This window comes from Apus apus, chromosome Z (assembly GCF_020740795.1).
Source record: "Apus apus isolate bApuApu2 chromosome Z, bApuApu2.pri.cur, whole genome shotgun sequence".
Classification (NCBI taxonomy): Eukaryota; Metazoa; Chordata; class Aves; order Apodiformes; family Apodidae; genus Apus; species Apus apus.
In genome coordinates, this window is record NC_067312.1 from 10,333,752 (window position 1) to 10,357,617 (window position 23,866).

The 23,866-nt window shown below is 57.1% G+C and overlaps 1 protein-coding gene across 6 annotated transcripts; it reads left to right on the forward strand.

The window, feature by feature from the left end:
* The first annotated feature begins 112 nt into the window (after window positions 1-112).
* IL11RA (interleukin 11 receptor subunit alpha) lies at window positions 113-23,803 on the forward strand. 6 transcript variants are annotated; one of them, XM_051642024.1, is made up of 13 exons: window positions 113-194; window positions 18,574-18,673; window positions 19,000-19,060; window positions 19,168-19,334; window positions 19,517-19,631; window positions 20,488-20,520; window positions 20,906-21,069; window positions 21,210-21,373; window positions 21,489-21,630; window positions 22,056-22,151; window positions 22,368-22,467; window positions 23,095-23,177; window positions 23,281-23,803. In XM_051642024.1, the coding sequence occupies exons 2-13, from the start codon at window positions 18,574-18,576 to the stop codon at window positions 23,298-23,300; spliced, it is 1,245 nt and encodes a 414-aa protein (XP_051497984.1). In that variant the 5' UTR covers window positions 113-194; the 3' UTR covers window positions 23,301-23,803. The 6 variants fall into 6 exon arrangements, with proteins under 6 accessions (XP_051497984.1, XP_051497985.1, XP_051497983.1 ...); XM_051642025.1 differs by lacking the exon at window positions 113-194 and adding an exon at window positions 12,940-12,952; XM_051642023.1 differs by lacking the exon at window positions 113-194 and adding an exon at window positions 12,976-13,066.
* Window positions 23,804-23,866: the final 63 nt, after the last annotated feature.

Here is a 23,866-nt window from a genome sequence, read left to right on the forward strand (position 1 = left end):
GACAGGAAGCGTCCCGGGGCGGTGGAGGCAGATTGGCAGCGCCCTGCTCCAATGGAGCGGCGGCGGCAGCCCCGCCGGCTTCGCACCGCCCGCGATACCGGCCCCAGCCAGCCCCGGTGCGGGCTCCCCGCTCCCGCTCCCGGCCCCGCTCCGCCGAGCGCCATGGACACATAGCCACGGAGACACGCAGGAAGGTAGGACTAACTCCCCCCTCGCTCCTAATATCTCCCCACCACCCTGCCCCAGGGGGAACGGCTCGACGCCGCGGTGAGGGGCGTGCGGCTGCGGCCAGGCTCCACCGGCTGTTTGCTGCTCGTACGGGGAAAGTTGGGTTGTTGGGTTGTTGTTTTTTTTTTCGGGGGGGGGAGGGGGTGTGTGTCCTCACAAAGTGGCTGGCAAGGGCTTGCCCTCCCGCTTGCCTGGAGGTACCCGATGCTGCTGCCCCGGCACGCCTCCGCTTTGCCTGGAGATGCTCCGGGAACGGACGAAATTCTCAAAGTGGGAACTTGGAGCCTCTTTCCCCAGCCTCCACAGATGCTCGCCTTTCCCCCTCCCCCGAATGTTGAGTCCCCCCTTCCCCTCCTGGTCTCCGGGGACCGTTTGCTGGAGAAAGGCTGGAACACCACCAGGCAAAGCGCTTCCCTGGCAGGGCCCCCTCTTCTCCTGGGGGGTCCGAGGAGGGAAAAGCTGCTCCCAATTACGAGAGGCGCGGAAAGAGGCGCTTTCCCATGGGCGGGCACTGGCAGGACTCTCTGCCTGCCCTGTCCCTCCTTGCCGTGGGACGCCATCACTATCGCAACTTCTTAATCCTCTGCCAGCCCCTGCGGGTGCCCAGGCTGTCTCCGTCACCCCCGAGGTCGCCTCCGAGGTCTGGCTCCAGGCTGGCTCTAGGCATCAAAGAGAGCCACAGGGCTGAGCTTGGCTCAAACAACACTGTCAGCAAACCCAGACCCTGCCGTGACAAGGCCAGGAGGTGCCTTGGGAGTAGGATTTTCTTTGTGCCTTGGTCCCCACGGGGAGGAGAAACCCAGAGCTACGGCAACTCACGGTCACGTTGCTGTGCCTGAACCGGTGTTGGATTGACCAGTGTTAGTGGTGTAGCCGGTGCTGGGCTGCCCGGGGCTGGCCGAGCACTTCAGGAGGTGCCAGCTCCTTGCAGGCTACAGCCACGTCTGGCCGCTGCGTTTGCAGGAGGAGGTGGGGTGTTTGCACTCTGCCTCGGTTTGTAGGACGGCAGATCGCGGCGTGGTTACACACAGGGTGGCACAGAGCCCGCGGCATCCCAGCCCGGTACGGGGCAGAGGAGCTTTGAGCTAGTGGAGGCTGAGCCAGTGGGGCTTCTGGGGCAGCAATGGGGACAAAACATGGCTACAATGTCCCCCCAGCACTCAGGTACCCTCTGCTCCACCAACCTGGCCCTTTTTAGGGGGAGTGAAAGGGGCCACAGCTCCTTTCTGGAGACCTGCAGACTGACCTTGGCAGCTGAAGTGACAGGGAGCCGAGGGACAGAGGTGTGCAGGGCTGCACATCACCAGCAGTGGGTGAAGAGGGGATGTGAGGTGCAGTAGAGTGATAGAGAGGAACCCCTGGTTGAAATGCTGGGGAATGGGCCAAAATCCTGGAGGATGCAGCTGAAGGGAGAAACTGCCTGCCGGAAGCTAGAAGAGGAGCACCTACAGTTTTGCCCTGTCTCCTTGTCCATGAACTTCAGTCTTTTGGGAACCTCGCAGGGAAGGGAAAATTTTACTTGATTATATCTGATAAGCCACTTTTTCCCCAACCCAGAGAGCTGTCTTGGCAGCGGGGGGAGGAGGATGCTTGGCTAAGTGCAGGCCCTGTTTGTGAAGTATGAATGAATGACTCATGATGCGACGTCTCCCCGCTGTCTTCATCGTGGTAGCAGCAGTGGTTCCCTTTTGCAGCTGCTGGGTTTATCAGAAGTCATTATGGGTGGGTGGGCAGCCCACACCTGCATCCCCTAACCTAGAGGTACCCTGTGTCCCCAGCTCCTCTCCTCCTCTTTGCCTGCACCATCCAGAGTGTCAAAACCCCCATGGATGATGACGATGTGCAGAACCCTCACCTGCCATGAACTAGCTGAGCACTCCGTTCAAACCCTCTTTTTCCGTTCCATTCTTGTTCAAAGGCAACTCCAGACTCTTCCTGCTCACGCAGGACTCAACCTCCCTCTGGTTTCCTGCTGAATGCGTTCCTGGAGAGCTTATTCCCCTGTGGGTTTGTGCCAACATTGTGCTTTTATTTCAAGACCTCTTCTCCCTCTCCGGTGTTTACCCTGCTGTATTTATAGCTTCCTCGTTAGGTTAAACAAGCCGAAGGATTCTTGCCTCCTCTTCTCCTGCGGGTTTGGCTGTGGAGGAAAACCCCTCACAAGATGCTTCCCGCAGGAGGGGGCAGGTGCTGGCTTGTGGCTCTGCTTTTCTCCCTTTGGAAAATCTGGGCACCTCTCCTAGCTTTTTTTCCCTATTCTTGTTCAAGCATGGGAGAGGGTGGCCCTGCCCCTGCCAAAGATGTAGCCAAGGACACAGCTCAGATAGGACAGGAGGTCTCCCCAGTGGGTGATACACTGAGGCCTGGCTGGCATTTGGGATGCTGATACAAAGCTAGCATCAGGAATTAGCCTTGGGCTGTCTGGAGTGACTCGCTGGGATTTTTAGAGAGCTTTTGGTTTTTCTAAGTGTTCTGGTGGTTTCAACAGCATTGCATGTGTGAAAATCACCAAATCTCTCTGATTAGGGATGTAGTGACCTTGCGACCCAAACTCTTACCAGCACATTTCTCTGCACCTCCCAACGATGGTTTCCTACTCCCATCCAGGCTGTGGAGGTGGGGAAGAGTGCAGATGCTTTGCAGCTATGCTAGAGTTGTCTTCAACAAGGTTCCCACAGACCACTTCCAGGGAAAAAAAGGAAAATTCCTCTGGCAATTAGAAGCAGGTTTGTGGTGTCAGGGATCAGTGTGTTAAGAGGAATTATCTCTCCAGTCTGACTGCTTCCCAGGTCTCTGAGTCATACTGGCACAGGGGTGGAACAGGGTGAGCTTCAGGCTCTTTTGGATGGTCACAGCACCTGCAGCCCCTGGAGCATATGCCAGGCTCTCCAGTACAGACTGGGCTGAAAAGTATGATTCTCTCTTCTCTCCAGTGGTATGAGTCTGGGACATGGAAAAAAAACAACAACTGGCAAATAGTTCCTCCTCCTCTGGGGTTTGGGATGGGGGAGATCCAGGAGGAAGAGGGGTAAGAAGCGTGTCAAGATTTGATTCATCTCTGTCCTACCAGGACCGTGTGCTGTGGTCACATCTGGCCAGTGGATGCTGGGCTTCTTCCAGTGAGGGTTGGTCCTTGCTGAAAAATCTTATGAGGGATTTCAGAAGGGTCTGGCCAGGAGAAGGTCATGTCCACTCATGCTCAGCTCAAGATGCTTTTGGAGAGAACAAGCAGGCTAGAGGGACCTTGGGTGAGACCTGACGTGGTCAGAAGTGGCGCTGGCCCATGCAGGTGGTAATGGCCAGGGGACCACAGGTAGGACAGTACATCAACTAGGAGAGAGGAGGATGCCAAAAACATTTTGGAAATCATCCTGGGGCTCCCTAGAGGCTGCTCAGCTCTGGTCCTCTCCTCTCAATACAGAGATGGCTGAAATAGAAACAAACTAATAAAAATGGTTATGGTCCCACAGATATTGCCTTATAGGGAGAGATGGAAGAGTTTAGGACGTCTTCATCTAATGAAATCCTGATGGTGGAAAGAAGGTCTTTTGGGTATCTTCTAGTTTACCCCACCTCCTAAAGTGAAAACAAGGGATATCACACCTTGTTGAAAAGGCGATGTTGGAGATGCACCAAGGGGAAGAAGGAATGGGAGAAGGTGCCAGCTTTGGATGAGCATCATCTCTGTGGCACTTGAGGAAGGTCTTCTGACTTTGGCAGAGAGGGACTGCCTCTGAGTCATGTCCCACCTTGGGAAGCCCTGAACAGTGCTCAGGGATGCCACCTACCATCCTGCTGGCAGCCCTGAAGGGTGTGGATGTCCTCACAGAAAAGCATGTGGGAGGCAACGTTACTGGCATGGCATCCCTGAAGCACATCCCCATGGGCTTGTGGGGAAATGCTCGACCAGCTGTTTCCTTTGCCTTCCTGTGCTTTCACCAGCCCTTCCTTTGGGACCAAAAGCCCTGTGTGCTTCATCCTGGCCAGACCGATAACCGCAGCTGGAGCCAGGGACCTCGCCAGCCCCTCTTTGATGAAGGTTGGCGTGGGCATCAGTGCCTCTTGAATTCAATACACTGTGAAAGGCACGATTCTGCCCTCGCCATCCTGCAAAAGTAGCTAGCAAAAACCAAAAAAAACCTGCCATAATGCAGAGTCTCCACTGTTGGCCAGCCCAGCGCCCTGCCAGTGTTGAGACAGAGCTCCTGACAGCTGTGCAGCAACAGCCCCACGAAGGTCCCCAGGGATGGCTTTGCCACTGTGTCCCAGCTTGGCTTTGCGAAAGCCACTGTCACGCAGGGTGGCTGAGCCAGCTGGCATCACTCCAGACTTTCTTGCAGGGCCAGCCCCCAGCCCCTGGGGAGGTCGGCAGGAGCTTGTCCTTTGCTTTCCATGAGTTTTGCCTGAGGCCTCAAGGCTTAGGAGGAGCTGGTGGACTCAACCAGCTATTGCTCCATCCTTGTCTTGCAAGGGCCAACACGCAACCCCGGGGGGTTCCTCGGTGCTTCAGCTGCTTTTGATTTTTTTAGCTCCTGAGAGGCTCCAGGGGGGGGACTGTTTTGTAGCTCCTGTGAGACTCATCCATGCTATCCCAGCTTTGAGTTTTGCAGCATTATGGCTGGAGCATGGCTGTTCCCAGGGAAGCATCCCTTTTCTCTCAGCATTCCCAATCCCACACCCAGCTCCATTCCTTCTCTGCAGCTGAGATCCTTGTACCCCCCAGCACCCAAAAAACAATTCAGGACCTTGGGCTCCCCAGCTGCCGTGTTCCCCATCCCTGCAGCACCAGGGGCAGGCAGTGCACACAGGGAGCAGGACGTGGCCTCCTTGGGTGCCTGTGACCGTGTGGGAAGCCACCAGTGTGAACTCCAGTGAGGCCAATCTCTTGAAGTATCCTGTTGACACAGCTCTCAGTCTGCTGCACATCCTCCCCATCCCTCCTTCCCAACCAGAGCCTGCAAATGTGCGACAGGCTTTCTGGCAGCTCTGACAGCTGGGCAATTTACTCTGGAGATAGAATCACAGAATTATTTGGGTTTGAAAGGACCTTAAAGATCGTCTAGTTCCATGTCCCACTAGACCAGGTTGCTCCAAGCCCCATGCCTCAGAGGGCTCTGCTCAGTTGGTGAGGTGTTGAGGTTGAGACTCTTGAATGGTCTGGAAGGAAGATGTGGAGGTGCCTGGGCTCAGATGGAGTGGCAGTGGTGCTTGTGCTGTGCCTGGGATGGGCTAAGGATGTAACCAAGGTATGGTCATCTTAGTTTTCAGTGTGTGCTGCTGCATCCCCAGCCCATGTCCCCATGAACCCTGTCCCCAGTAGGGTTGAGCAGTTTCAGCTGCACACAGAGTATTTTCATCCTCTGGTGCCTGAAAACGTCCATAAGGGCTTTTATTCACTTATTTTCCCTATCTACCAAAGGCAGAGAGACAGTGCAGCAGCGTTTGACCATCCTGGGGTACACAGGGGACCTCAGCAGTGCTGCCGGCGACATGACCACTGTATCTCCATCCCAGTGAACCTCTCCACTATCCCTCACCGCAACCAGAGGAGGGTGGAGAGGAGCCGGGGGCAGGATTTGCGGCCAGCTCTATGAATTTCCAATTACCAGCTTGCCTTGCCACCACACGAGAGGTTCTTGCACCTAATTTTTGGTGAAACGAGCCATTTTTCTCAGTAATTTAATAGCGTGGGCAGGCTGCTCGCTGACAAAGAGCCAGCAGCCGGCACCGAGGAGCCTGTGTGCCGGGCTGCCGGCCGTAACCACCTTCCCCGGGCGACACAGGAATGCTGACCTAATAGAAAAGACATTTAAAGAGGAGTTTTGGGGAACGGCTCGGCTTGGATTCGGCTCGAGCGCTCAGCTGCTGGCTACAGCGGGGTCTGTCCATGCCCTGACAGGTCCCAGGGACCAGCACAGACACGGGACATCCCCAGTGGGAGCCAAGCACTGGGGCATGAGCCCTCCTGGCTGCCCACTGGCAGAGCAGCTGCTTCATTTGCTGGAAAAAAGGTGGCTTTTGGGGCAGGCATCACAAGCTGTGAGCTGGGTTCAGCGCCTGGCTGCGGCTCTCCCAGGGCTGGAAAAGCTGTGGCGTTTCACTCTTGACATTTTCCAAATGAGATGTTTTGATTTTATTTTTTTTTTTTTTTTATTTTATTCCCCACCCCAAGGTAATGTTTGGTAGCCAAATTTAGCTCAATTTAACTCAAACCATTTTAAAAAAGTAAAACCACTGAAAACTAAACAAGACCTATCATTTAGAACAAAATGTTTTGGGTTTTATTTTCCTTTTGGCAAGAAGAACACAAACTTTTTTTTTTTTTTTCCATTTTCCTCCTGACCCACAAACAGTTTTATTGTATTTTTTTTGTTCGTCTTGGTTGTTTCCCAAGACCACGTTGTACACCATGGTTGGGGGACAGGCAAGCCCTGGTGCTGCTCCCGATGGGATGGGGGTCCCAGGTCGGGTGCTTCCCCAAGGAGGCCAGAGGGGTTTTGCAAGGGCGAGCAGGAGCTACTCTCACTGCTTCCAGCACTGACTCAGCTGAGAGCTCCTTGCAGAAAAGAGAGGTCCCTGGGCATGGGATTTGGGGTTTGTGTCTGTCCTGGCTCTCCTAGGGTGATGTGAGCCCTGGGGCTGAACCTGGGTGGTACCCAGGCTGGGCATGGCTGTGCCATGGGTGCTGTGCCCTGCTACTGGGCATCCTCATGGGGAAGGGCGAGCTCTGGCATTGCCTTCTCTCCTTGTTTATTCAGGTTTAAAATTAATCTGACCTTCCCCTGCTCAGGCTTGTGCAAACACAGTGTGTCCCTGAGCAAGGAGCTCCTGCCAGCCCAGGGAGAGCCCTGTCTGTCCCTGGCTTGTGCTGTTGCTGTCCCCACTGGGTGAGGTCTCTGCTGGGATGGGGGTGCTGGAACGGTGGGGTACTCACTCTTAATGTTGATATGCCAGCTTCTCCCTCCCCCACAAAGGCACCTCTGGCCATAAATCAGGGCACGGTTAATCCTTGGGAGAAACTGCCAGGGGGCTGGATGCCTGGATCCCACACCTCTGAGCTGGGCAAGGGGTGGCTGCAATGCCTCCATCCTGGGCAGGAGCACACGTGCGGGAGCCAGTGATTGTTCCCTCAGCCTTGGCCTCCTCCATCGCCTGCTGACCCAGCCTTGCTCCCTCCATCCTTTGCCAGATCTCATCTCTCCTCTCTGCCCCAGCCTTGCTGGGCTGCTGGCCAGGCAGGGGGGCTGGGAAAGGATGATGGGGAGCACCACCGGCAACAGCCCTGGTGGAAGAAGCAGGCACCCGGCTCATCCACCACCTGATTTCATTTTATTCCCCTCTCAGTGCCTCGCTTCATACCGCAGCCGTGCTTTTTATAGCCCCCAGCTGCAGCCTCGGCGTGCTCCCGGCCAGCTTCCCACTGCAGCCCTGCTCGCTCAGTGCCAGCAGCCCCAGCCAGGGAGGGGACGGACGCCATCCCCGGGGTCTCCGCAGCGGTTCAGCAAGAGGAGAGAGCTGGGGCTGCCGAGGAAGGCAGATAATTAAACCCTAACCCCGGAGCCACGCTCCCGTGCCGGCGGAGGCGTTTAAAGAGCTGTATTAGTCACCCCCCCCCCGTCGCAGCCGGCGCGTGCCGCGTGCCAGGTCAGAGGCGAGCAGCAGTGGCCCATCCCTCACCGTCCCCTCTGGTGCTGCCCAAGGGTGTTTCCAGCCTGCTGGAGCCACCGGCTCCTTCCATCAGCCCGTTTCTTCCACCATAGGGGTAGTCAGTGTTGCCCCTCAGTTTTCACCCGAGGCTTTGGCAGGGTTGCACTGCTATGAGAGAGGTTACAGGGAGGTTAGAGGTTCCTACTCGCTCCCCAGGAGAGTTTTATGAGCACCTAAGGCTTGCTGCTGCCATTCCACATCCTGCGGTCATTTCCACAGCTGGGATGCTGCTACAGGGTCTGGAGCGAGGAGTAGAAGATGGGATGTGAGGCTCTCTCAAGCTGCATGCCCCGAGCATCCCTCTACTGGGATGTGGGCTTTGCAGAGTGGGGGCAACCAGCCAGCAGGCAGGGAGAAAGAGCATCCTCACTGGGAAGTAGCAGGGGGGGGGATCCGGCAGCTCCTGCCCCGTGCTTTCTCCAGACGTGATTTCACCACAGTGGAGAGGGAGCACAGCCAAGGGACGGGCCCCGCTCGCCCTGGCGGCACCCAGCTCGCTTGCTGGGGCGTTAGTCATTTGGGCCATGGCTGGGGACATGGTGTGCTTTAGGTTCCTGTGGGGCTGGAGGCTTGGTGAGCCTGTGCTTTTGGGATGCTGCCAGGGAAAGGAAGGAGGAATGGGGGAAGGGAGAGGTGGGGGGCTTCTGGGCTCGCAGCCCACCATAGCCCCTCCTCGCTGCCCTGATGAGGGGGCAGAGGGTGGTGGTACAGACAGATGTGCACTGGGCATCTCTGGCTGAGCAGGAGGGGCTGGGTTGGGGCCACCCTTGCTGGACTGATGCCTGACCTCCCTGACCTCCTGGCTCCCTGACCTCCTGGCCACAGCTCTTTGGAGCTGGGCACAGCAGCAAGGAGGCAGAGGAGATGCTGCAGGGAAGCAGCATCCCGCTTCAGCGATGGATTAGGGGAGAGGTCCCAAGGAGAGGGCTTCTGCAGAGGTTTGACAGTCCCTGGGGATGGGGGGAGACTCCAAGGCACCAGAGAGCCACATGGGACCCTGCCATGGCCCCTTGCCCTGCATGGGTGTTTGGTACCAGGGGCTAATTTTAAACCTTGGCTAAAACACCATCCAGTTTGTTCTGCCTCTGTTGGGGAGGCAAGGAGAGGCCAGGCAGTGAAATACTGGTGGTGCTGCCATGTGGCTGCTGCCAAGCATCTGGGGCCAGGCAGCCCTGCCTGCATGCAGGCTGGGCAGCAGGCAGGGGAGGGCAGGGAGTTCCAGGGACCTGGAGAAAGGGACATAGAGCGGTGAGTTTTCCAGAAGCGTCAGCAGTCACTTTAACCTACTGCAGAGGAGGGGGAGTCTCCCAAAACTGCTCCCACCCAAAGGTGTTGGGCTTCCACCCCATGGTGGTTGGGGTCTCGCTGGCAGCACCACAGTCCTTGGGCAAGGCATGGGGGGCTGGAGGGGGCTGCAGGAAGGGGGAGTTGCCTGTGCTGCCGGCCAGGTGCCGAGCATGCCGGGAGAGGGGAAAGCCTCAGAGACTCGTTCAGAAACAAGGCTGCCCTTTTATTCTCCTTTATGAGTGCATTTTAATATCCACAAACACCCCTCCCTCGCCGGGCTGCTGCCAGCAAAGCCTGTATTGCCTGAGCTTGGCCTGCCGAGAAACCCCAGCCAAACCCTGGGCCCCAGTAAAGGGGAGAGGATTATTTTTCCCCCCTCGTTTTTTTCCCCCCTCATTTTCGGTGTTATTTTTTTTTTTAAATATATGTTTTCTATAGCTCTAATTAGATGGGTTTGAGCCCCAGCCAAGGCAAACACACCTGGGGGAGCCTCACCTTACAGACCCCATCTGCTGTGTCGGGGGCTCTGCCTGGCCCCTTTATAGGGGAGGGTGCTGCTGCAGGGTGGTGGGGAGGGGGTAGGACCACTCCCATGGTAAGCCACCAAGCAGCCTCCGCAGACGAGGAGAGCCCAGCAAGGCGTCGTGGGGAGATGGTGCCAAGGCAGCAGGGTCACCTGGTGAAGGTCTGTCCCACAGCAAGACCCCTGTACAGTTTGGAACTGAGGTATCGCACCCCCCACCCCCCGGCAGTGCTACTGTGGTTGAATGGGGCTCTCTGTCCTCTGAGGCAGGATTTGGATTGGGGAGGGATGCAGGGGGTACCTGAAAAGTTTTGCCTTCCTGGGCTGACAGCATTGGGTGCATGAAGCTGTTACAGCCCCCCAAATCTGTATAAGCCCAGGGAAGGGGGATGTGGGGACTCCCCATGGTGTCTGGGTGTGTCTCAGGCTGCGAGACCACCTACCTAGTGACACGCATCCAAGGACCATTTGGGAAAGCAAGCAGGGGATGTCGACGTGCCAGGCCACCACAATGGCTTGCGTTGACAGCCAAACCCATGCTGGGCTGAGCTTCGGGTCCTTCTTCCTGCAACTGCTGACGTTATCCCTCTGGTTGTTTCAGGGGCCACCCTGAAGCCCCCACTGCTGGGGGACTGAGTAGTGCCATCACCCCCACGCTGGGATCTAGTGGGATCCCACGTGCCATCTGTGTCTAGCTCCTGGGGACCTCTTGACTGCCCATGTTGGAGTCCCACATCTTCTGGAACTGGGGTGCAGACCCTGACTGTGTGATGTGAGCTAGGAAAGAGAAGCACCCTTGCGTGATACCCATCACCATGGCTCATCTGGGAGGAGGTGTCCTTCTCCCCTCCAGAATCCCATCTCTCAGGAATGTGCAGGGGGCAGCACTGTGCACCCTGGCTTCAAATGCCGGGATAGATACTGTACACCATCCCCTCTGGCTCTGTCTGCCTGTGATTTGGGGTGCAACCAAAAGAGCACCAAAGCTCTTTGCACCAGCATCACCATCTCGGAGAAATAATAAGAGTAGCATCAGATTAAAATATAGAAAGTAGGATCTGACGTCACCAGGACCTGCTGGATCTTCTCAGGTAACATGCTGTGGGGGTTGTACAGGCTGGGACGTGCCTCCATCCCCCTCTGGCATGTGTGCCAGGCTGGAGGGTTTCCCTGTGCACGGCTGGGTTTTGGGGCACGGCAGCTGCTGGTCCTTGGTGTCTTTAGCTGGAGCTGGGGCTGTGCAGAGGACAGCTTGAGCATTTAGTGAAGGATTTCAGAGCAGCCTTGGCCTCCAGTCAGAGCAAGCTGCAACGGGAACATTTCGAAATTCTTTTGGACGAGGAAAATTCCACGCGCAGCCCCCCTCTGGAGAAAGTTTGGGATGGCTGAAATGTTTGGAGTGAGAGGCTTCTTGCTTTTGTTTACTCTAAACTATAACATGGGAGGTGGGAGGGGGGGGAAACCCAAAAGGAAAAAAAAAAAAATAAGACAATAGGAGCCTGTAAACAGAGCTGGCCCCAAGCAGGGCCAGGGCATCTCTCCAGCATGGTGGAAGATGTGTCAGCACACTCACCGTGTTACCCTGCTTTTCCCTCCCAGCTCGAGTATGATCACAATCTTTCAGGAGAACTCGGGTGTTGTTTTGGGTTTTTTTTTCCGCTAGCAGAAAGTGAGCCAGTTAGTGTTTTTCCAACCTTCTCAACTCAGGCAGGGCACAGCCCCCATCCCCTGGCCTTTTGCTGCAGCCTCCAGCCTTGGTGGGGTCATTTCCCCACTTCTTGCCACATTTCCACCTCTCCTTTTGACTTGGGGGCTCCCATCTTACTGACCTGGCACAAGGCAAGGGACAGGGATGCTGCAACAATGAGGTGTTTCCCCAGCCTCCATCTCTTCCATGTTCCTTGCATCCTGCTGTCCCCTGAGCTTCCCCCTCTTAGCCAAGCAGGCAGGGTCACCTCCAATCTTGGAGAAGACAAGCTGTGGTTATCCCATCAGGTACCAGAGCCTGCACAGACATCCACACAGCCCACATTGCCGAGGGTCTGCAGCTGCCGTCCTCCACCCACGGAGGGACACTGCTGGTGGTGGTGGCTTTATTTGGCCGCCCATGTGGCACTTAATGGCACATGAAATCTCTCTCTGGCCCAAAAGGGATTTTGTTTTCAAACGGAGTGACAGCAAATTGCTAGCTGGAGGAGTGTTTTTGTAAGGTGAGCTGTTTGTTTTGGCCCAGGATTTTGGCTGACCTGGATGCCTTCGTGCCTCAGATGGAGCTGAGCACGATGGCTCCAAGCCACTGGCCAGCTTTGGAGCACAGAGAGGGATGGGGGGAGATCCGGGCAGAGGGATGCTGTGGGGCCCCTCTCCTGCTCAGGTTTCTCAGCACCAGGCTGGAGTTCATCAGGAGCACCAGGAGAAGCTGGGATTGCATGCAGCATTCACATGTGTGTACATACATGTGTCTGTCCCCTACATATTCGGAAACATATGCTCTTGAGTGAGCTCCAGAGCCAGCTTATGGGGTGGAGTTTGTTCTGTGGGATGCAGATGCTGCTGGGGGGTTAAATGTCGGGGTGCAGACTGGTACCCAGCTGCCCTGGCATGCCAGGAGAGCCGCATGTTCACCAAAACCTCCACTAGACTGGGCTGAGCCCAGAGGCAGAAAGAGTCCCAAATCCTAAAATGTTCCTGGGACAGGAAAAGCCTTTCCCACCCTGCTGTAATCACAGGGTAGCCCAGTTTCCTGCTGACAGGTCCCACCCGTATCCCCAGATCTAGCACCATGCCAGTCTCCATCCCACCACCGTGTGCCCATGACAGTGGGGAGAAAGCCCTGCCACAATTCCATCCCACCATCCTAAAAATAAATCTCCCAGCTATAAAGAAGCCCACCAGCACTACAGCTACAGTGCTGCTGGGTTTCTTTACAGCCAGGAGATTATTTTTAGGAATTTCTCTGGTGCGTGGCTTGGAGGGGGGAGTGTGGGGATGGGGATGGAGACAGAGGGACCCCTTCTCTCCCCCCTCTGAATGAAATCCTGCCAGCTGGCATGGCATTCGGGCTGCTGGCTGCTAACAGAGCCCTTGCTGTTTTGGCCTTTGTCGATGCCTCTAGTTACAACCGGGAGCCAGAGACTTCTCCTTCCCATGGGATGGAGCAGGGAAAGGCGGAGATTGGGATGTTGGGCCGGGAGTTTTCTGACTGGGGTAAGAGAAGAGCCTGACCTCCACAAAGCAACCACCATGCTGAGGTGTGGGGTGGCCCCCTGGACCTCCAGCACCAGGTCCCACTAGCGGCTGCCAGCTCCACGGAAAAAAGAGGTGACCCTCGGGATGTGGGGGTGGTGTGGGCTTGGCTTTGAACACTAGTGGTGCTGTGGTCGGCAGGACATCACATGGGGATACCCATTGCCAGAGAATGAGGTGGTGGGATTGGTTGGGGTTGAATGGAGATGTGAGTTGTACCCAATTTGGAGATGAATGGGTTCCCTGAGAGGTTCTGGGGTGAACCCAGTGTTTGGGCTGCACTGGGGTTAACTCCAGCCCTGGGCTGCATTGGGTTTAACCCCACCTTTGGACTGTGTAACCCCGTGGTTGGTCTGAGCTGAGGTTAGCCCCAGTTCTGGGCTTCATTGATATTTGGACTGTGCTGGGGTTAGCCCTGTGTTTGGGCTGAGCTGGAGTTTAACTCCATGTTTGGGCTGAGTTGGGGTTAACCCTACTCCTGAGCTGTGCTGAGTTTAACCCCACTTTTGGACTGAATAACCCCATGTTTGGACTATTCTGGGTCTAACACCACATTTTGGCTGAGCTGAGGTTAACCCCACTCCTGGATTTAACTGAATTTGGACTGCATTGTATTTAAGCCCAAATTTGGGCTCTACTGGATATAATCCCAGTCCTGAGCTAAATTGGGTTTAATCCGACTTCTGGATTGAGTGGAATTTAATCCTGCCCTTCAGCTATGTGGGATACGATCCCATGTTGGGGCTGCCATGAGCTAAGCCTCACAAGGGTTTAATCCCAAGTTCAGGCTGTGACTGATTTCACTGGCCTCACAGGGCAAGGCTGTAACTGGTTTTAGTGGTTAACTGGGGCAATTCCAGTGTGCAGGGATTGCACTGGATGCAATTGTGTGTGTGTGTGTGCTGGCTCAGCTCAGCCTTGTGTGGTACCTCCCCAGCAGGCATGGTGAGCTGTGTGTGCTCAGCAGCCCACCGGAGTGCAGAGGAAAGCAGCCCTTTTTGAGGTCTTCAAGGCCCCAAAGAGGGTGGGAATGACTACAGGGCCTCTTCCCCTTGGCCTCAGAGATCATCTCCCCAGCAGTGCGTAGGGGTGAACAAGGAGGGTGGCCAGGCACTGCCAGTGATCCTGGGGGCTGTGCGTTGCCCTGGAGGTGGTGGAGGGACACGTTTCCCTTCATGCAAGCACCCGTTGCTGGGCTTTCTCCAGGCACCCAGTGGTTAGGAGGGTGCCAGTGGCATTTAATGGACAGGGGTGGCTGGCTGCAAGGGACTGTCACAGCAGTGGCGTTGAGGCTCCCCTCACCCTGAAGGTGCATATTGATGCAATGATGGTGGAGGTCACCAGTGCTGCCGGGGTGGGATGCTGGTGGCTTTCTGGGAAGATCAAGGGCCATCTAGATGGGCTCAGGCTATGCCATGGCTTTTGCAGGGCTGCTAGAGGAGATGGGATTAGCGGGCGCTGCTCTCCCAACCCTGCAGGACAGCAAGAAGAAGGAAATTCCTGCTGCTTTAAAACACTGCTGCCCTTGGCCATGGAATGGGTTTCCCACAGAAACAGAGAGGAGGGTCTGGGGTGCGGGGCCAGGGATGTTCTCCTAGCTGAGGCACAGGAGTGCAGCATGATGCCATCTTCAGGGGGTTACAGCCAGCCAGCATCAGGCATCGCCCACTGCAGAGCAGCTTTTTGCAGGTGGGTGTCTCTGGCAGGGTGGAGCATCTGGTGGGCAGAGGTGCCAGGTGGCTCTTGGGTAACTTACCACATCTCCACTGCAGCGACGCTGCCTCAGACCATCCTGGGGATAGTTTGGGAGGCACCCCAGTTTTCTGTGTTCAGTGGGGAACATCCCGTGTCTCCCTGCTGCTTTCTTCAGCCCTGTGGCACAGCGTCCTCTGCTTGTGTCACCACCGCCACCACCCCCTGCTCTGTGTGCGGCACGTTCTCTTTGAAGAGCAACTTCAAATGAAGCAAAGCAAAAAAAAAAAAACAAAAAAAAACCCACAGCCCACTGTCTTTCAGAGCGTCGAGTGTAATAGAAAGTTGGCCTCCCCCAAGAGTCTGTGCTGGGCTTTGCCAGGCGATTGCAGGGCATGGCACAGAGTGGCTGTGCTGGGGGGACTGTCACACCCCACACAGGCATCGGTGCTGGTGCACGTGACTGTGATTTTGGAGGATGTTTTGGCTCACGGCATTTCAGTTTGAGTGCAGGAAGGGGCTGACAGCAGGATTTCTCCCCTCAGCTCCCCGGAAACTTCTGGATGAGCTCAAATGGTGCCGAGCAGGACAGCAGGGTCAGTGCAGGATGGAGAGAGGCAGCTTACACTGCTGGCTCACATCGCTGGGTGCCATGCACAGCCTGGTCACCCTGGCCCTGCTGGTGACAAGAGCATCGCATGCTGAGGGAGCGGAGTCGGGCACCACTGCCCACCCTGCCAGGGCCAAGCCACAGCCCCAGGCCCAGCTGGGTCCCTCTGCCCCAGCCATGACTGCAGGTCACCAAGCCCCGGGTGGGTGGCAGACGCCTCTTGGGCCAGGATTAGCATGGAGGGAGGAAAAAAAGCTCTGATTGTTCCTTCTGTCCCGGCTCGGCTCCAAGACTGCTGTGCTGGGACTCCCTGTTCCCAGGATGTGTCACGGCCAGAGGAAGCATAGAGGGATGCTTTCTCTGCCTGTGTGCCCACCCGTGAGGGTGCAGAGCCACTGAGCAAGGTGTGCATTGGTTTGCCAGCCTCTTTTTTCCCTCAGGGAGGGAGTTTGGTTGCAGAAAGTAAAGGGATCCTTTTTGGGCAGGCTGTTTTGCAGGTCTGGCTGGCCAGAGCTACTGGCCCCTCACCATGCTGCCATGGGCAGGTGAAGGCTTTGGGTCTTCCCCCAGCTCTGTGGCTCCTTTCCCTGTTGTTTGTGACCTTCAGGTGGGTGAGGATGAGTTTGCCCTGTTTCTTCTGTCTTCTCGGCTCTGGCTGGGTTTTGGCAATGCTCAGGTGGGTCATTCACTAAGCCAGTGTGTGTGCCTGGGGAATGCTTGATGCTGCCTTCCCCCACAGTGTGCTGGCAGGGGTGGGCAGCTGCCCAGAAGAGCATATCTGAGGCAGGGGAGCTCGTGGGAAGCTGAAGTGAGAATGGAGAGAGCTGGAGGGGGGTTGAGATGGACAGTGCTGGAGGGTGGGAGGATGCCGGGTGGTCCTCAGGGTAGGGGACCATTTGGGGGATCACCATGGAGATTAGGGGTTGGGATGCAGATGGGGACTCGGTCTGCAGGGATGCCCTCTGCCACCACATGGGGGTCTGTGGTCTGTTGGCAATACCACCAGCAGCCAGGCTGGCCAGGAGGAGTTTGTGCTGTTCCCCAAGGATATTACCACAGCTGACTGCAAATCATGCTGTGTCCCTACCTTCTCCCTTGTCCACACAGGGGAAAGGTTCCTTTCAGCATTGTAGGGTCATTTATATACGCTGGTCTTGAAGCACTCAGCAGCCCTGAGGGCTAGTAAACTCATGTCAGCAGTGAGCCAGCATCCGGAGTATAAACCCCTGCCATGGAGAAGCACAGTGACTGATGTGTGCAGCAGCTCTGCCTTCACCCTCTGCAGTGTTTGCATAAAAACCCAGGGTGGCTGGGAGAAGAAGTGATTTTATTTTTAAACTATTTCTGTCTCTCCACACAAAGACACTCTCCCTTCTTCCTGAGCCCCCCCAGCACCATCCCCTTAACTCTGGCCCACATGATGTTTGGAGTTATTTTTGGTTGCTGCTTTTAAATGTATTTTAAGTCTTCCTTTTTTTCTTCTTTTTTTTTTTTTTTTTCCATCACCAAAATATTTTATTTTCAGGCCGAATGTTCCCAGTTAGTTACCAGCATAGTTTTGGCAGAGAACTTTTAACTGACTTTTCTTGGGAACATTTCTCTGAGTGGTTTGGTAGGAAAAGCTTATGACAGCCTCATGAAATTATTTTGTTTGGGGCTTGTGTCTGAGGCTGCCTGGCTTGTTCAGGATGGGGCTGATGTGGGCTGCCACATGCCTTCTCCCCAGCACTTGCAGGACTGCAGCATGTCTCCTTGTAGCTCTTGTTTCTTTCCCCACATGGTTTGGTCTGTGGCCATGGGCACCTAGCTGCAGGAGAAGAACTGGCAGCTGCTCCAGGTACGTATCCACAGCTTGAGCATCCCTCCCCTGAGCAACCCCCTTGGATGTCAAACCCCAGAGCCTCAGGGGACACGGATTTACACCCATGAGCTGCAGCTTGCACTTGGGGCTGGTGAGAAGCTCACTGCCTCCCAAGCCCTCAAGCCCCTGCCCACCTGCATCAGGAGCAGAGCCCAACCATGTGGGTGGTATGCCTGCCTGTTTGTGGGAGGTGGGCAGGGGAGGTCTTGCTGGGTGCAGTGGTTCAGCTTGGGACAGGCAGGCTGGCCGAAAAGGGGCTGTGTGATGCTGCTGATGTGGATGGCATGATGCTGGCCAGGGTGGATGCCTTGGGGTGTTGCTGGCTGGCACAGACAGGGTGATGCTGGCTGGGTGGACAGGGTGCTGCTGGCTGATACGTGCAGGGTGATGCAGGCTGGAATGATGCCTTTAGGCAACACTGGCTGGCACAGACAGGATAATGCTGGATAGATGGACACGATGACAGTGGCTGATACACGCAGAAAAATGTACACTGGGATGGAAGCCTCGGGGTGATGCTGGCTGGGATGAACAGGACAGTGCTGGCTGGGATGAACAGGGAGACAGTGGCTGGTATGTGCAGAACAACGCAGGCTGGATTGGACACCTTGGGGTGAATCTAGCTGAGATGGACAGGGTGATGCTGGCTGGGATGGACAGAGCAATGCTGTCTGGCACAGACAGGGGTGGGAAGGCCAGATCTATGGCTGAAGTTGACTCCTGGAGAACAGGGTTCACATCCCTTCCTTCACAGGCGGTGTCTGAGTGGGAGGAAGGGATTTCAGGGCTATTCTCCCTTAGGCCCAGAGACCCCAAGTGGCTCAGCAGGGCACAGTCCTGCAAGGAGCAGCCCTACAGCTGGCAAGGGGATGGACAATGATGTGGGACCCCCAGCCAGCTCCACTCTTAGTACGGTCTGAGTTCTCATGGGCCTGCTGCCCTGGCTGTATGAGCCTGTTCAGATCTAATTCCTGTCTCCTACCACATAAAAACAGGCCAGAATTTCTCTTTGCTCCCTTCCTGCTCCAGCTGCACCAGTGCAGGTCTCTGGACCACCCCAGGGCTGGAAGCCAGCCAGTGCTCCCGGCACAGGATTGGAATGGCAAAAAGCCCTTAATCCTGCCAGCCCACGCAGGGCTAGGGAGCTCCTGATCTGTGTTTGCCCTTTGCATCCCCTCTCTAGACATTGGGACTCCTTGGTGGCTGGGGACTGGCTGTGTCAGTGGCACAGATCCTTCCAGGTATCCTGGCCAGGGTGCTGGTGGTGCTGTCCCTGTGCTGTCCCCAGCAGGATGGAATGAGATGAGGAGGGGGTGTTGGGTGCATGGTCCTGCAGGGATGCTCCTGTAGGATCTGGACACTGCCAGCCACCTAGTGATAGGGGATAACACCCTCTCCCTCCCACTCTGCCTCCTACAGATGCACAGTCCCATCCCAGGCCTGGGCAGGGTGATGGTGTTCCTGGCAGCAGCCCTGGCGTCTGCCTCCCTCGCTGTTCCCGAGGGCTGGGGAGAGGAAGGTGAGCATGCTCAGAACCCCCTGCAAAGCCCCCACATCCCAGGCCTGGAGACAACCTATTCCCCCCAGGTGGGCACAGACCTACTGGAGCCAGCCCCTCAGTGATGGGTGTCCTCTGGCCAGCAGCCCCCCACCTGCAGCTGTCCATTGCCCTACACCAACGGGGACCAGTCCTTCCCAGTCCCCTGTGGCGATTCCTACATGAAGCAGGACCCCACAGCCAGCACCCAGCTCCCCAGGGGGGTACAGCCCCAGGCTGCCCACCTTGACCCTCAGCCCTGGTATGGGGGTGCTGACACCCATGTGGGGATGTGTGTGTCCCTGCAGGTGTGCAGTACGGACAGGTGGGGACAGATGTGACCCTGTTGTGTCCTGGTGCCCGTGACAGGTAGGTGTTTTCCACGCACACCGGGAGATTTACCCAACGGGATGGATTTACAAGGTAGGCCTGAGATGACCTCCCTGTCCCCATCCCTCCTGGTCTCTCCTCCCCAGCTCACAGGTGCAATGGAGACGGGCAGGTGCTGCAGCACTGCCAGAGGGCTCGGCCATCCAGGAGGGAGCCCTGGTGCTGCCCCGTGCCAGCCTGGCCACTGCGGGAACCTACAGCTGCCACAGCGAGGACGGTGGCCTCCTGCACGCCGTGTCCCTGCGCATGGGGCGTGAGTGTCTGAGGACTGGGGCGTGGGAGGGGGTGGCCCCACTGGGCTGGGCCAGCGGTGCCCGCGCTCCCGTCAGGGCTTGCCAAGAGAGGACTTGGTGGTGGCACAGAGGTCTGTGTGTGCCAGATGGGCTGTGGGACAGGGGGACCCTTCTCTGACCTTCGCTTCCCCCTGGACCCCAGACCTGCCGGGGGTCCCATTTGTGTCCTGCAGAGCGTCTGACTATGAGAATTTCTCCTGCTCCTGGACCTCCAGTGTGGAGACTTTCCTCCCCACCAGATACATCACGACCTACAGGTGATGGGTCCCTACAGGGCACAGGCTGGGGGGTTTATGTGGTGAACCCCAAGTCGCAGCCAAGGATAACCGGCAAATCCTGCTGGCCTTCTGACTCACACCCTGAGTTCCCTCTCTGCCCCAAGGGTCATGACGCTGCAGCAGGGTCACTTGCTCTAAGGGTGGCTCCCCAGCAGCACTGGGGGCCAGCACAGACAGGCTCCCTCCCTGCCAATAGCTCTGCCAGCACCAGAGGGGCTATGTAAGAGAAGCAGGTCATCTGCAAGCTGCTGAGTATTTCAGCACACTTCAGGATGAAAGGAATCCCGAGGGCATCGCTGCTTCTAATTATCCCGGCTGGCCAAATTAGCAGGCTGCTTTGAAGTCAGCTGGAGCCCACAGAACATAGCCCTGCTGAAAGCTGCTGAAGCGGGGCAGGGGGTGCAGGGGAGGGGGCCATGTGAAGCAGTGGAGACTTATGGGGAGGGGGTAGTGGGAAACACAGGCCACAGGGTGAGGGTGAAGACAGCTGCTAGGGCCCTGCTTTTATCAGCATCCCTGTGCTGCTGTGTGATGAAATCCTGAGTGGGGAGGCAGGTCCTGTGGGAAGAACCCTCCTGGGCACCCCATGCTCTCATTCCCTAAGACCCCCAGCTCCCGCTGCCAGGCTGCTCACTGGCAGGGCTGGGCATAGGGTCAGCTCCAACTTCCATGCTGTGCTGCCCACATGGATCAATCAAGGAGTGGGGTGCAACAGAGCAGCCCTCCAGGATTGGTGTAGTCCAGGGCAGCCCCCCTGTCACTTCTCTGGGTCATGATGGGGTTGGCTTCAGTGCTGTTCCCTTATCCTCACTGTTTTTTCATCTTTCCATGGCAGGAAGAAGTCGCTGACGGGTGAAGAGAGGCGGAGGTAGGACTGGCTTCCATCCTGTTCCTGTGCCCTGGGGACTGGCTTCTATCCCAAAGGCTCTGCCACTGTTCTCAGTGGGATCCTCAAAGCAAGGGCTGGTTGTACCCATAGTGGAGCCACCTCCACAAACCTGGGGACCTGGGAGAAGAGTTTGCCCCAGGGAGGGACCTTCCCAGGAGGGACCTTCCCAGGATGGACGGTGGAGCTGGGATGGGGTTCCCATGCTCAGAGGGAGCTGCTGGGCTCTGGAGGGGTGAGGGCAGCTGCCAGGACCCTGCCTAAGACATAATGTGGGCTACCACCTCCACTGGGCTCTTGGTGTCACCAGCAAGCTATGCCTGGCGGGCAGTGGGGACCTGTCAGCACCCTGCCTACTTGGCTGCAGGAACAAGAACGGGCACATGGGGCCATGCCTGCAGGATCCATCCCAGCCTGGCACCTGCACTGTCCATGGGTCAGAGTTCTGGAGCTCCTATCGCCTGAACATCACTGAGGTGAACCCGCTGGGCTCCAGCTTCCGTCTCCTTGACATCACCATGCAGGCCATCAGTGAGTCCCCATCCATCCGTCTGTCCATCCCTGTGTCCTTCCATTCCCTGGGCATCCAGCCCCAGGTGGCAGTGGAGAGCCCAGCACCCCTCTGCAGAGCAGTGCAGTGGGACAAGGGCTCCCTGTCCTCTCCCGAACAGTTAAGCCAGACCCTCCAGAGGGCTTGGTGGTGGAGCCCATCCCCCTGGCCCCACGGCGGCTCCTTGTGAGCTGGAAGTACCCTTCCTCTTGGCCCAAGGAGCCCCACTTCCAGCTCAGGTTCCGGCTCCAGTACCGGCCAGTCATCCACCGCTCCTGGTCCGTGGTAAGTGGTGGACAAGGGAAGGCAAAGCCAGCATGGGAGCAGGGTGGGCACAGGGTCAGGGAGGGCAGCAAGAGGTCCACCTTCCTGCTTCACAGCCCCCCTCTCCCTGGCGCAGGTGGAGACAGTAAACCTCTCCGAGGTGATCACGGATGCCTTTGCTGGGCTGGAGCACGTGGTCCAAGTCAGTGCCAAGGATTTCCTGGATGCGGGGAACTGGAGCGACTGGAGTGTGGAGGCCCGGGCAACACCAGTCACAGGTATGAGCCCCCATCTTCCCTCCCCAAAGCCCCTCCATCACCCTTCTCCAGTCCCTTCCTCATGGTAACCATTCCCCTAAATATCACTCAGAGCAAGCCCCATCTCCTGGGGACCCTTAAAGTTGACCCAAAAAGCTGGTCCTGCACACCAGCCAAAACTGGCCTCACAGCAGGAGGCGGAGCTGCAGGGGGACAAGGCACCTCTGAGCCCCATGGCAGACTGTAGCTGTGCTGTGGCTATCTGGAGATTGCCCCCCACAGCCTTGGAGCTGAGCAGGGCTCCCATAGCACCATTAGCACCCTGGGACACCTTTGGACTCGTAGGACCCCTGGGCCTTAGAGAAATCCTTCTTTGCTTATCTCTATGGGTTCCTGGGGTGCTGCCTGTGATTTTGGGTGAGTGATTCCCATCTCTGTCCTTCCAGACCCAGCCACCGTGGCAATAGAAGAAACCACTACCGACACCAGCCTAGAGAGCCTGGCTGAGGAGCCCTCCCAGGCTCCCAACCCTGAGCCCATCAGTGAGTAGAGCTGGAGGTAGTGGGCAGGAGTGGGGACTTCCTACAGGCAGCTGCTTGCTGCTGCTTGGACACACACATGGCTGAGAGTTATGGGAAGGGTCTCTTGCCCCATGCCCCAGTGTTTCTGGGGTGCTGGGGAGCCCAGGAGCTTGCAGTAGGTCCCCTGGTTGCCAGGGGCTGTCGCATCTCTTGGCCATGACAGTCTCTCTGTCCCAGACCGCAGCGAACCCCTGGAGAAGACAGCCATCCTGGTGTCCCTCGGGATCTTCGCCTTCTTCGTACTGGCTGCTGCTCTTGTCATCACCATCCTCATCTGGTAGGTTAGGTTTTGAGAAGGAAGGGTTTGTGTGTCCCCATCCCACTCTGGCCCCCAAACCCTCAGCATGCAATGCCCCATGTCCCCCCAGCCCTCCTCTGGATTCCCAGATAAAACAGTCATGATGCCAGCCCCATTAAGGTGGTTCATTCACCAGTGCCTCTCTTCCCAGCACATCCTGCCTGGCACTGCCCATCCTGCCTGGGGTTTTTCTGATGAGCACACATCCATGGGACCTTTCTCTGTGTCCCCCAAAGACACTGCTACTTCTAACAATCCCCAAAAGCGTTCCTGGGGACTCTTCTGCTCCAGGATCAGCACAGAGACCCCACCATATGCCCCTATGCATTGCCTGCTGGTCCTGTTTCCAGGTTCCCTCTCATCCTACCACTTCTGGGCTGTCCCTGCCATGCTGTGGCTCTGCCATCCCTCCATCCCTCCCTGTCCTCAGCCCTTTGCTGTCTCCTGACCAGCTCTGGCTGTAGCCCCGGAGCTGACCCACTGGAGCAGCTGGGCACAGCTGGACGGGGATGCAGAGTGGGATCGCCAGGGACATGGGCAGTCCCAGTGCTGGGGTGGGGGCGTGTTGCACAGGGTTCTCAGCCACTGCTGTTCTGTCCCTGCCAGGCTCCGTGCGAGGAAACACAGCAAGGATGAAACCAAACCCCACAACTTCTTGGTTGCTGCCACCCACTTGAAGGCAAGGCCAAGTGAGTCAGGGTACAGGGGAGTGGGATGAGGGGGGTGCAGGGGAGGGATTGTGTGGAGGGGGGCATATGAGTGCCCCTTCTGACCCCCTACCCTTTCTCTCAGCAGGGGCTCAGATCCTGTAGTGAGCCGTGGTTGATTCCTTCTCCCTGCATCCGCTTGCCCATGCATGGGACTTGATGCCACTGCTGACCCCCAAGGACCCCACGCCTCCTGGGTCACCCCACAGCTGTGGACGTTTCCAGAGCCCCCAGCACCCTGGGGATGCAGGATGGACCCTAAGGAGAGAGACTTTGCTCCCAGGAGCTTTGGGCTGCTAATGCCCACGAGTTGCCGGCTGGAGGCACCTGGGACTCAGGGCGACGGGTCAGCCCCGCCGCCAAGCGCTGCTGAACACATGGGGATGAGATCCTGAGCCAGCCCCACTTCACTGCCTAGTGTCAAAGGGGAACCATGGTAACAGGCTCTCAGGGGTGAGGGCATCAGTGACCAAGGGGTGCTGAGCCCTGCCCGTCATCTCTGCACCAGCCACCAGCAGGCAGAAGGGAACCCACCCACCCTGTCCCTCTGCTGTGCTGCAGCTGGATGGAGCAGTGATGCCAATAAAGGGGATAGCATTGTCACTGCACTGCCAGGATGGAGATGGTGCTGAGCCATGGGAGACGTGAGTGACAGTAGGTGAGATGCCAGC

Bases quoted from the DNA above. Each gene is read 5' to 3' on its own strand.
- IL11RA (XM_051642024.1), top strand. From the start codon at position 18,574: ATGCACAGTCCCATCCCAGGCCTGGGCAGGGTGATGGTGTTCCTGGCA. The intron at 18,674-18,999 runs GTGAGCATGCTC...GTGTCCCTGCAG, and splicing joins CGAGGGCTGGGGAGAGGAAG to GTGTGCAGTACGGACAGGTG. The intron at 19,061-19,167 runs GTAGGTGTTTTC...TCTCCTCCCCAG, and splicing joins TGTCCTGGTGCCCGTGACAG to CTCACAGGTGCAATGGAGAC.